The sequence below is a fragment of the Ornithodoros turicata genome, chromosome 4, assembly GCF_037126465.1.
Source record: "Ornithodoros turicata isolate Travis chromosome 4, ASM3712646v1, whole genome shotgun sequence".
Lineage (NCBI taxonomy): Eukaryota > Metazoa > Arthropoda > Arachnida > Ixodida > Argasidae > Ornithodoros > Ornithodoros turicata.
Window position 1 is genome coordinate 68865219 of NC_088204.1, and position 12704 is coordinate 68877922.

Below are 12704 nucleotides of genomic sequence, written 5' to 3' on the forward strand. Positions count from 1 at the left end.
CATCCGATGCACAGTCCAGTAGTATTTATAAGGGACGAATGACGCCTCCGCAGAAATACTTTCAGTCGCTAGATCACGTCACGAGAATGTTTTCTTTCCAGGAGGGCGGGCGGCGGACGTGGCGAGTAATTCAGAGATAGCGATAACGCACCGAGAGCGCCTTTCCAGGTGGGCTGACCAAAAACGCTCATTTTCTTGTTATTTTGGTTTCTTCAATGACTTTCCTTTCCCACGCTTGAGCCAACCAAATTGTCCGCACCTGCGGAGGATAAAATCTGTCAACCGGTATATTCCTTACGACCGGTACCCGCCAACTGGAGATTTCGTTACTGTTCTCCAACTCTTTCAAACGTTCCTCGCGTTTGTGTCATTTCCTAAATATGCAATGTACATAGGTGGCGATTTCAATTCCAATCTTTTGAGTAAAAGTAGATCATCTAGAGAATTTCAACCAACTGTTATCATCATATGGGTTTTCCAATGTTGTGTGCGATCCCACAAGGGTTACGTAGTTGCTCAATGCTGGATCTTTTTACTGGAGACAGTCATATGCAGTACTGAAAAGTCAAACGCAGTACTGCACAGAGCAAAAAATAAATCCGTACCCTGTCCTGTGGTTGTCGTACTACAAAATCAGCATTTTGAGCGTGGCAATTTCGTTAATGCCTTAGGTGTTGTTCTCAGCCAATTTATTTTGGGATACTCACGTGGATATCACCAGCGGCAAAGTGGCAAAACTATGTGGCATCATTGTGAGGTATCGTTATATACTTCCGAAATCCGTAAAATTCTTATTCGTATCTATCAATATTACACTCTACTCTCTGCTACTGCAATCTAGTGCTTTGCTACCATGTCAGAGAATTTGCAAGTTTGACTGAGCGACATTTCGATCGCGTCGAAAAATACACGTAGAAGATGACGTTTCTTGGGCTTCAAACTTGGCATGCTGATAGTCATTTGCCTGAAATTTTATCGATATATTCTTTATATGGTATCATTTTGTTGAAAAAACGGCAGAAGCCAAGCAGATTCTCACCTCATGCATTTCCTATAGCAAACACCCCACCAAAACCGCCATATTTTTCTCTGTCTGGTTCACATTCGCACTGCCATGGTTCACATGAATGGTAAGGCATGGTTATCACAATTTCTACATGCCGTGGGCGAGGCTACCAATTTAGATACTTCTTAACTGGTTAACACTTCCACTTCTCAAAATGCTCTCCAGGATTTAAATACTAGAGGCATAATTGGATCATTCTACCAAAGTATTGTTTCTAGGTAGAAAACTGTCGGTTCCCTGCGCTTGCGCGGTAGACGAGGAGACCAACTTTCATGCCTTTTAACTCATGAACGCTCCCGCTCATCAAAATGCTCTTCAGGTGTTAAATACTAGAGGCATATTTGCATCATTCTATCGAAGTGTTCGTTTCTAGGTAGAAAGCTGTCGGTTCCTCGTACCGGTGCGCTTGGCCAAATTTTTACTCCCGTGGGCAAGGCCAGCAACTTTCATGCCTCCTAACTCGTAGTCGCTTCCGTTTATCAAAATACTCTCCGGGATATAAATACAATACTAGAGGTATGGTTGCATCATTCTACCAAAGTACCCTTTTCTATACAGAAAATTGTCAGTTCAATGTGCTCGCGCGTTTCCACCCACTTTCCCATTGAGCCCTTGCATTTTACGTCTACGTCCGTGGAACCAAGGAAATTATTCGTAGACTGTTCAAACTGCGTGAATATATTCGTTTTATAACGTATTCCAGACACCCCAGAGAGCATTGCAATTTATGTAAGTAAAATTAAATACTCAAGAAAAAGCGTCCAAAATGTATGGCGCCTAGGGCCGTGTAGGGGTAGGTTTCACACACGAGTGTATTAGGTGAAGCACGCTTTACGTTTTGTCCCTAATCCTTGGGAATGACGAGGGCGGAGGTTGGACACAGCAACTCTCAGTCGCGGCTCGATGATGAGCCGCTACCTGCACTTTGTTTTCATCGACGCCATCGCAGCAAGCTAAGTTCGTACAAGTATGTATGGAACGAGAATTATCCGAGCAAGGCTATAAACATGGACGACAAAAACACATAAGCCTTCAGCGCCCAAGAATCAATGGAACTCAAATAACCGAGTAAAAAGTGCTGAGGCCAGCACTCGAATAGAAGAGGAAAAGGAGGAGGAGGGAAGGAGGGGAGGGAAGTTGACTTCTGCCTGGCTGACCTTTCCTTTTTACCTGCCTCTTTTTTTTTTCGTAATAAACATACCCCCCCCCCCCCCCGCCCTTTAGAAGAGGGATGGTTCCGTTAGACCACGCTGGTTGTATTTTGCACTGGGGTTATTTGAACCGCATACGGACCGATCGCATACACCTTACGGACCGATCTCAAGTTGTTAGATATCAGGATGTCTTCTCGTAACGGCAGCTTGTAATATGGGGTGCCCCAAGGGGTCTCTTTTGGGTCCGCTATTACTTTTACTTTTCATCAACCACCTTTACGCGCAACGACCCTACAATTAACTGGCAAGGATATTTCTGACCTATCAGTAAAAATGCAAGTTGACATAAACATATATGTCTGAGTTGAGTTGAGTTGATAAGAAAAGGAAAAAAAATGGAGAAATAGGCATTCATTACGAGAGCCGGCTACACCAGATCACTTAGGAAAACATATATGTGTATTGGTGCCGTTGCAGTAAATTACAGTTAAATGTCAGTAAAACTGTGACTATGATCTTTCACTCTCCCAATCAAAATATACTCACACCCACATCACTATCGCTATTAGGTTCTCCATTGCGGTTTTGTCAAGAAACCAAAGTTTTAGGTACTGTAATTGACGAAAACCTAGGTTTCGTGTCGCACATAAAACATATTGCTCGAAGGGTTTCATATGGCATTAGTGTCCTTGCGAAATCCCGTCAGTATTTACCAACATCCATATTACTTAATTTATATTATGCTTTCATACATTCCCATTTGTCATATTACTCTTTTGTGTGGGGTATCACTTACAAGACCCACTTATGTGTCCTGGAAGTCTTACGAAACCGTGCCATCAGGATTATCTTTGGTCTGCCCTATTTATCTCATGTTTCATATCGTGGTACTCATATTCTCATTGTCCAAGACATAATAACATATGGTGTTCTTGGTTTGACTTATCGCATTTTAAAACTTGATCTAACTTTGCCTAAGATGAATTTTTGCAATTTTAATTCAAGCCAGTGTACTAGGGCAGAAGCAAGTGGAATGTTGAATCCACCAAAGATCAGTAAAAACTACGACAGGCTATCGTTTTCGTTCCGTGGCGTATGTGATTGGAACCTTTTGCCGTCCGATATAAAAAAAATATATATGTTCTTATTCATCTTTTAGAAGGCAGGTAAAAAAGTTTTGTTAATTAACAATTCCGGATATTTATGTTTCCTGTTATGTCATGTCTTCTTTTTCTTTTTCCTGGACTGTATTATTTTCATGTATTATGCTTTGTGATTTGTGCTCCTGTTGTAACTAGCGCACGTTTCAAAGAGAAGCCTTCAACCGGGCGCTACCCTCTGGCTCCTCCCTCTCCATCATTCCCTGTTAAAACCTATCTTGGCTATATTAAAATAAAAATGAATGAATGAATATGTATGCCATTGCAAACGGAAGGAGAATCCTCATGTCTTTAATGCTCAAGAGCGTGTACTTTCCTGTCAACCTTGCCCGAAACATCACACAACATCGTCATCACTCATTTGTTCTTGTTGTCTCGCGAAGTCATATAACACCCACCTCTGAAAGATTTACCCGAACACATCGCATGCCAAATCCGCCAAAATGTGGCACTTTCTTTGTCCCGCACCTCCGTTGTGGGGCGCAACTGCCGGGTCGTTGAGTGCAGTGCTCCTTGTCGGGGAGAGAGAGCTGGTGTATGTGTCTGTTTTTGCGAGCTTTTTCTTCTATGGTTTACCCGCGCATTGTCCAAGTGTACCTACCGTGTTTCTCTGTTTATTTCTTTAGTTACATAACCAAATAAGAATGCACAGGCCCATTCGTACCAATTTGAGCTCTGTTTTTTTTTCGCTCCCACAAGTGTCGAAACAAGGTACATCCTCACAATAAGTGTCTGGTGGTAGACAACTCTTGCCTCATTCCAAGACAGGTTCGTCAATCACTACCAAAAATTTCTCTGTTGAATACTATTATTATACCTGTGACGGGAAATAGCTCACTCTTGCTAAATAACCTTAGCTGAACGGTGTCCGTTCACCAAGCAACCATTTTCAGATAGGATAATCTTTCACGTTTTTAATGGCAGCAGTCTTTCAACGGCAGGGTACTTGGCACCAATAGGGCATGCAACTCGGCAATACCAGAGGTGGCCTAACATTGCACGTTGAAAAAATTAAGTGTTAGGATTCAACAAATATTTTTCTTTTTAGGGACTCGTAGGGACGTAGGACGATTCCTGCGTTTCTTTTTCTTTCATTGTTTTCTTTTTCGGTGTCCCAGCGTGATCGCGAGAATCCCGGTGGAAGTGCTGTCGGGGTGTAAAGTTGGTCATTCATTAGCCTTCTGCTCGTGTGACAGGGTTTTGTCATATTATGGAACTTTCTTTCCTTTACGTAACGGTAGGTCATTTATGGCGAGTTTTCCTCACTTTTTGTCATAGGAAGCCGCAGTATTTTTCCCGTGAAGACATTATTCTTAGCCAAGGCACATAAGTTACGCCTAACCGCCCGATTTCTCGTCCTGCATTCTTCATTTTTAAAGGGATTTTGTCAAAATCACTGAAGCATTAGTTAGGGATATGCTCAAACGTGAGGGTATTTTCAATGGGAACACTGCCATTTTGGAGCGGAGGATATTTATACTAAAAAAAGAAAGGGAAAGATTAGCCAGGCAAAGAGCCGACTTGCTATTCCAAAGAAAAAGAGGAAGAAACGGCAGAGAAGAAAAAATAAAGAAAGGAAAAGGGATACTATAACAATGTGACAACAACAACAACTTTATTTAAGCGTTGTTATTGAGTCCAGTTCATGAGTCCCGAGGCTCTGAGAAAACGGAGGAGAGCGTCAGTGACAGCACACTCGGTTGGGATGCAGGACCGGGGTAAAGGGGGGGGGGTCGAGGTAGCTTGCCGTTGTTGGCCGCACTCAAGTGGGCATCGTCACGACTATAGCCAAAAAAAAGGAAAAGAAAGTGGGAGAAAGGGGAGTTGAGGACTTCAAAGTGATGTAGAGGCAGGATGACCGGTACTGATGGGACGGAAGCACACTGTAGGTGAGAGGTGCACTAGAGTGGTCTCTCCGCTAGGCCCGTTGCTTGAAGAAAGCGCACGAGGCCGCCAGGGGTAAAGGGGAGTGGCCAAGGAAAAGTGATTGCACCCAATCCGGAGTAGATGGCAACGGAGAGTGTTCCGATGGTGAAGGTGCCGTTGACAATACAGGAGTTGGTGTGCACTCTTAAAAATGAACTTCACCGCATAGCACGCTCCTAGCCAACCATCATCTCGAATGATATCGTTATCTGCCCTGATATGTTGAAAAAGAGAGGAGTACGCCTTTTTTGTGACAATTATGAACAGCATAAGTGTCACAAAAAGGCGTACGCCTCCCGTTTTCAACAAATCAGGTCACATAACGATATCATTTGAGATTATAGTTGGCTAGGAGCGTGCTATGCGGTGAAGTTCATTTTTAAGAGTGTGGGATGTCAACTTCCACGCCAGACAGTCTAGTCTGGGGAACTTAACCGGTCCATTTCGAATAGAAGCGAGGGTGTACGGGCAACATTGAGTCGTAGGCTTTGGAGAAGGGATTCTTCTTTACGGCTGCAGTGGCAAGCTACGACAAACGCCATCAATGATCAGCTCCATCTTGGAGTGTAAACGAATCGGCACAGCGAAACCGAGACTGTCCGCTGATGTCACAGACAAGTGCCAGTCTTTCAGTCATTTCGACAACAACAACAACATAGATGAATGGATGATGATGATAATGTGGGATGTTTCCCTGCGTTGAGTGCAGGACCCTACCCGATTCCAAAAAGGTTCACATGAAAGGATGACGAGGGAAGGAACTCCCTACAGTTCGTGAAGGAGGCCGGTGGCCCTCGATAATTGTAATTAAATAGCTTCACATTTCAGTGACTACAGAGCTCATTAATACAGACATCATTAAGGGTTAACGAGCAACAAGGTTAGCTAGGTTTCACACCAGAAATATTTTTCATTGTTCAATCAAAATACTTCATTTTTCGAAAACGCCGCCTTTGTACTCGTAACACTCAATAAAAACTCGCCAAGCTGCCTTTTTGGAAACATAACTCTTTGAAGGTACCGCTACTTTATTCATTTCCTGAAACTTCCCAGAAAATGTTTTCTTGACAACAATGGGAGTACGCACAGGAGATGTCACACGGACATATTTTGTCTCCCCACATTTTCCTCCGTGTTCGTGAAAGCGCTTTGTGGTCGCCGATATTCCACTTTTGTGCGTAACGTCTGCGACTTCATCACTGATCACACCATTGCCGCACACTATACGTACTAGATTCGAAGCTACAGATTGCTAAACAGAATGAGCATTCGGTATATTATTGCCACAGCAATAATAAAAAAATAATCACACCATGCTGGCGGATTTATGTTTTCTCCGCGTAGTTTTCCAAAATGCCAGAGGAAAGGTAAAAAGGCCACGCCGCCGCGGGCGGTTATTTTCGGTACGCCGACGCCGGTTCCAAACCGTCGCGCCCAGAGCCGCTTCGCACGTGTTTTGGAACGCCAAAACGCGCATTGCAGCCTTCTCGCGCAGTCGGATTTGCTTTTGTCTGCTTGTTAGGACACGGAAACTATTCAAATTTAAAGGAGCGACGCAAATACAGGGTGTGTGCGGAAAAACGTAACCCGCATTTTTACAGGTAACTCGTTGTCTACTTACCCAAGGAACTTCCGGTGGCGTACGATGGCGTATTTATGCGTGAGAAAGCTACAAAAAAAAAATCCTGGAAGCCATACTCAGCGCAAAAAAATAAACAGAGCGCGAAAACATCGGCTTCCATGCATTAGAATAGGGCGGTCATGACAGTGCATGGTAGCGCATGGCGGTCTCAGGAGAGTTATGTGCAGGCACCGCTAGGGGCACTGATGAGCATCCATGTGGGACATCGTTTCGATTTCTGCACCCATAGCTCCCCTAGCGGTACCTGAACACAACTCACCTGCGTCCGCCATGTTGCCCTATTCTGATGCACGGAGGCCGAAGTTTTCGTTGCTCTGTTTATTTTTTAAGCCTATTTTTAAGCCTATTTGTAAGTACAATGGACCTCCCCACTCTCCAAAGCCAAAAATAAAGTTGTTGTTGTTGTTAAGCTGGGTATGGCTCTCACAATTTTTCAGCAGATTTCGCACGCATAAATGCGCCATCGTGTGCCACCGGAAGTTTGTTAGTTAGGTAGACAACAAGCTAAGTGCCTAAATGCTGGTTACGTTTTTCTGCACACACCCTATACATTTCGCTTATACACGTATTCGCAGATTTACTGATCACGATGACGTCTAGTTGCAGGCTTGTGCTGTTTTTGACTTGTGTTTGTTCGTGCCGCTGATGCCGCCGCCGGCGGTGGTGAAATGAGCATGACGCCGCCGCCGGCTGAAGTTCCGTTGGCGCACACGTCCACCTCTAGTTCACCTCTAGTCTATGAGCACATAATGGATGCTGGTTTTGCTCGTGCACTTTCACAGGGTTGCCATGTGTCCTTTGTGGCTAATAACATGCTTCCGCGTACTGTAGTTCCCCCAAAAAGAAATAATTGGCCGTTCTTCAGTATGTCACCCAGACTTCAATACCTTCGTCAGCACTTCTCGACATTTCTGAGGAGTGTGTCAAAAAACAAATAAACAAAGCCGAAACGCTATTCAAGTAGCGTACATTCTTAAGAATGGTGTGGTGTAATGTTCAGACTATTCAGCATTTGTGGATTGCCTTTGAAAACAGCCATGTGTGGCTCAATATGAAAGTCTGATATGAGTTCAAACAGTGGTGATCTGCCTATGGTTGCGTTCAATTGCTCATATAACCTACAGGTGTGGCCTTATTTTTTAAAATCCAAACACAGTTTTACAAGAAGGAGAAAGGGACACGTGTGTTTGATGGACTTCGGAACAGCTGCATTGTTCATCGTAAACGCGAAGGCCAAGTAGTGCGCATTGTAATGGTGTTAACGACGACGAGCGCTCTGTATAGGCTCGCGAGATGGCAAAGAGAAAGACGACGAATAAAGAGTTGCACCACGTGTGACATGGTGGCAGCGGTGTTACGTCGATGACGTGGCCAGCGTTCGAAGCGAAAGGATTAGCCCTAGCTGGCAGAAGGTCGCAATGGAAACGACTACTACGCCGATGACTTCAACGTTGGTAGCAGCAACGATGACAAGTATCCTGCCTCCACCCAAGCCACTCGATGTTACCGGCGATCTTTGGAAAGCTTGGAAGTTGTGGAAAGGCGAGTTTAGACTCTTCTCTACAGCGACAAATCTAAAGGCGCAGCCAAAGGAAGTTCAGGCCGCGACCTTCTTGGTTATACTGGGTGAAGAAGGCAGGAAGATATGCAATACGCTACAGTTTGAAACGGAAGCGGACCGTGACGATGTCGACAAGCTTATCCAGAAACTGGAAAAGCACTGCAAACCGACGCTCAATTTAACGTACCACGAATTTCTGTTCGGATCGCGAAACCAGAAAGAAGGGGAGCGATTTGACGAGTGGCTGACAGAGCTTCGGATACTCGCTGCTAGCTGCGAGTTCGGGACCTTGGAAAAACGCATGCTGCGTAGCCGCATAATCCTTGGAGTTCGCGACAAGAAACTTCAGCAAAGGCTGATCTCGGAAAATCCGTCATGTGAGAAGGTTATAGAAACATGTCGGATGAGAGAGCTCAGCAAGCAGCAGTTTGACGATATCCAGAAGGAAAAAGATGAAGTGAAGGAAGTTCACGCGGTCACGAAGCGAACGAGAACTTGTTCGAAGTGTGGATATACGCACGATAAAGATGCATGTCCGGCGCAAGGCAAGGAATGCAAGAGCTGCGGTAAACTTAACCACTTCGCCAGTGTGTGCAGAAGCAAAGGACAACGAAAGAAATATAGAAGGAAGCCGAAGGCAAAACAGGTCCTTGAAGTGGAACGTGAAGAAGACACTTACTTCTTGCAAATGCTGTCCGTAAATAACGTCGAATCGAGCGATCTCTGGTCTGCTGAGGTTACGATCGAGAACGTGAAACTAAACTGCAGAGTAGACACTGGTGCCAATTGTTCCGTAATCTCAGCCGGACAGTTGAGAAAAGTCACTAACAAGAAGACTACAAAATGCAACGTTACGTTGAACACCTTCTTTGGCTTCAAGCAAAAGGCCGCAGGCAGGATTCCTCTGCAAGCATCATGTAACGGCCAAAGCACAAAGGTGCTGTTCTTCGTCGTACCACAAGAGGTACCGCTTACCCTGAGTGGGAAAGCGTCGGAAGAACTAGGTCTGATCCAGCGCACTGTGCATTCGGCAGTTGCTACAAAAACAAGCGACGAACATCACTTGTACGGACCAGCACAACCTTATCGGGACGTCTTTGAAGGCCTTGGAAAGCTAAAAGGGGTACAGTACCACATGAAGTTAACACCCCATGCAAAAGGAGTTGTAAAACCAGCAAGGCGGATTGCCGTTGCACTGAAAGACAAAGTCAAGCGCGAACTCGACCACATGGAAGCCGACGGAGTAATCGCCAAGGTGACGGAACCTACCGAGTGGGCGAGCAACATGGTGGTCGTGGTCAAGAAAGATAAGGTCAGGATCTGTCTTGATCCCGCAGATCTCAACAAGGCGCTCCTTCGGGAACACTACCCCATGGCGACACTCGAAGATATCGCGCCGCGTCTGGGAAAGGCAAAGTACTTTTCGACACTTGACGCATCGTCTGGCTTTTGGCAAATTCAGCTCGACAAGGACTCCTCATACATCTGTACTATGAGCACACCGTTTGGGCGATACCGTTTCCTAAGGATGCCGTTTGGGATTTCAACAGCTCCTGAAATCTTCCAGCGAGCTATGCACAGGGTCCTACAGGATCTCGACGGTGTCGATGTCGTAATGGACGACATCCTTGTCTGGGGAGGGACCAAGGCTGAGCATGATCAACGCCTTATGAGGCCGCTGGAGCGATGCAGGGATGTAAACCTCAAACTAAACATCAGGAAATGTTGTTTCCTTCAACAGCAAGTACGGTACTTGGGACAAATGATCACGTCAGAAGGACTTGCTGTGGATCCAAGGCGAGTCGAGGATATTCTCGCCGTTACTGAGCCAACAAATGTCAAGGAACTTCGTACCTTCCTGGGCATGATCAACTTCGTGTCAAGATTCATCCCCAATGCATCACAAGTGTCGGCACCGCTACGTGAACTGCTCAAAACAGATACAATTTGGGAATGGTCAACCAGACACAAAGACAGCTTCAAAGAGCTACGCGAAGCGTTGACGAAGGCACCGGTTTTAGCGTACTTTCAAGCACACAAGCCTGTGACGCTCTCAGTCGACGCTAGCCAGGATGGAGTTGGAGCTGTCTTAACACAAGAAGGGCATCCCGTTGCGTATTCCTCCCGTTCCCTTACGGAGACTCAACAAAGATATGCACAAATTGAAAAGGAGATGGTCGCCATTGTACACGGCTGCGAGAAGTTCCACGAGTACATCTTCGGACAACCCAGCGTAAAGGTCGAGTCCGACCACAAGCCGTTGGAAGCCATTTTCAAGAAGCCTCTCCACGGATGTCCACTTCGTCTACAAAGAATGAGGCTCGCACTTCAAAAATACCCGATTAACGTTGTATACAAACCTGGAAAGGAAATGTTCATTGCAGATGCTTTATCACGCTTTCCGAAGCAGGAATGCCTGAGAGAAGAGGAGCACTTCTATGTAAACGTACTTCAATACCTCGATGTTTCCGACGAAAAAATAGCGGAAATATCGCGAGCGACACAACGTGATAGCCAGCTGCAGAAGATCCGAAAATACGTCGAAACAGCATGGCCTAACAATAAAAACGAAGTTGACAACGAGGTGCGTCAGTACTGGACCTACAAGGAAGAAATTCACGCGCAGGATGGTCTGCTGTTTCGTTCCAACAGACTAATCATCCCAAAGGGAATGCAGCAAATCACACTAAAGCTGTTGCATGCTTCACACTGTGGAGAAGAAAAGATGAAGGAGAGAGCGCGGGAAGTCATGTTCTGGCCCGGGATCACGTCTGAGATTGAACAACTAGCAAGAAACTGCGCTCTATGTGAGAAGCATCGACCATGAAACGAGAGACTTCCTATGATAAGCCATGAACTCCCTAAGTTGCCATGGCAGGTTATCGGCGCTGACCTTTTCAGCCAGGGTGGAAGAGAGTTCTTGATCCTTGTGGACTACTACTCTTTCTACTACGAAGTCAAACCACTAAAGCGTTCTACAGCGAAAGAGGTGGTAGCCATATGCACAGACGTGTTCACCACGCATGGAATTCCAGTAAGGTTTCTGAGCGATAATGGCCCACCTTTCGGCAGCCATGAGTTCCGAGAAGGCATGAGGTTCCTCGGAGTCACGCACATTACTTCTAGCCCTCATTACCCGAGGTCTAACGGCATGGCTGAACGAGCAGTGAGGGAAGCGAAGAAACTACTAAGCAAGTACGCCTATGAGAGCACAGAATTCAAGACTGCTCTGCTCGAGTGGAGAAATACTCCGCGGGACAAGGTGTTAAAATCACCAGTACAACGCTTGATGGGAAGGAGCACCCGGACACTTCTTCCGGTACATTCAGCATGTCTGCAACCAAGCCTGGTACAGCCAAAGGATGTGGTATCACGGCTTCAGCATCTCCGCCAACGTCAGCAGGTCTACTACAACACAGGAACTAGACAGCTGCCTCAACTGCTGCCGGATAGTCCAGTGACAGCCTACAACAGCAAAGTCAAGACTTGGGCACCAACAACAGTTGTGGGGTCCGCCGGGGCACCAAGGTCCTACATCATAAGGACGAGCGACGGTGCTGAGCTTCGTCGTACTCGGGAGCATCTTAGATCATCGCAATGTCAGCAGCAGCAACCTGCTTCCACTCCCGAGAACGAACCACGGTCGGGTCCAGCCACGGAGTCAGTACCAGTTCGTCGAAGCACCAGACAACGTCGAAGCCCTCGGAGATACCCCCTAGAAGAGTAATCTGTGGCTCCGTATCATGCAAGGACATTTCAAGAAGAGTCAAGGAAGAGTTTGGGTTTTGAGTTTTGGGACAAAATATCTTTTGTGTAATGTTGACTGGGTTCTTTTAGACTGACTTGAGAAAGGGGAGATGTAATGGTGTTAACGACGACGAGCGCTCTGTATAGGCTCGCGAGATGGCAAAGAGAAAGACGACGAATAAAGAGTTGCACCACGTGTGACACGCATCACAATGATATAATCGTGGTTTCGAATAATGGAAGGATTGAAGTGTCAGCGCTTCGAGGCATCACTGGCCCCGGGAAATCATTGTCTATTGCGATCATACGGCACGATAAACTAGAAATGTTGACAATGGACATTCATAAATCATAAACTACATAAGTTAAAGGTGCTATTGCACAATGAATGAAATTTATTGTGAAATAATTTAGGGGAAACTGCAACGCAGTTCAGTTAAGAATGACT

The 12704-nt window shown here is 45.7% G+C and overlaps 2 protein-coding genes across 2 annotated transcripts; both read left to right on the forward strand.

Moving 5' to 3' along the window:
- The first annotated feature begins 8414 nt into the window (after positions 1-8414).
- On the forward strand, positions 8415-11336 carry LOC135392536 (uncharacterized protein K02A2.6-like). Its single transcript, XM_064623244.1, has one exon. The coding sequence runs from the start codon at positions 8415-8417 to the stop codon at positions 11334-11336; it is 2922 nt and encodes a 973-aa protein (XP_064479314.1).
- Positions 11337-11351: 15 nt separating this feature from the next.
- Positions 11352-12236, forward strand: LOC135392537 (uncharacterized protein K02A2.6-like). The gene has a single exon (XM_064623245.1). The coding sequence runs from the start codon at positions 11352-11354 to the stop codon at positions 12234-12236; it is 885 nt and encodes a 294-aa protein (XP_064479315.1).
- The last annotated feature ends 468 nt before the right edge of the window (positions 12237-12704 follow it).

What these genes read in the sequence shown, in the direction of transcription:
- LOC135392536 (XM_064623244.1), top strand. Translation starts at nt 8,415, where the DNA reads ATGACAAGTATCCTGCCTCCACCCAAGCCACTCGATGTTACCGGCGAT.
- LOC135392537 (XM_064623245.1), top strand. Translation starts at nt 11,352, where the DNA reads ATGATAAGCCATGAACTCCCTAAGTTGCCATGGCAGGTTATCGGCGCT.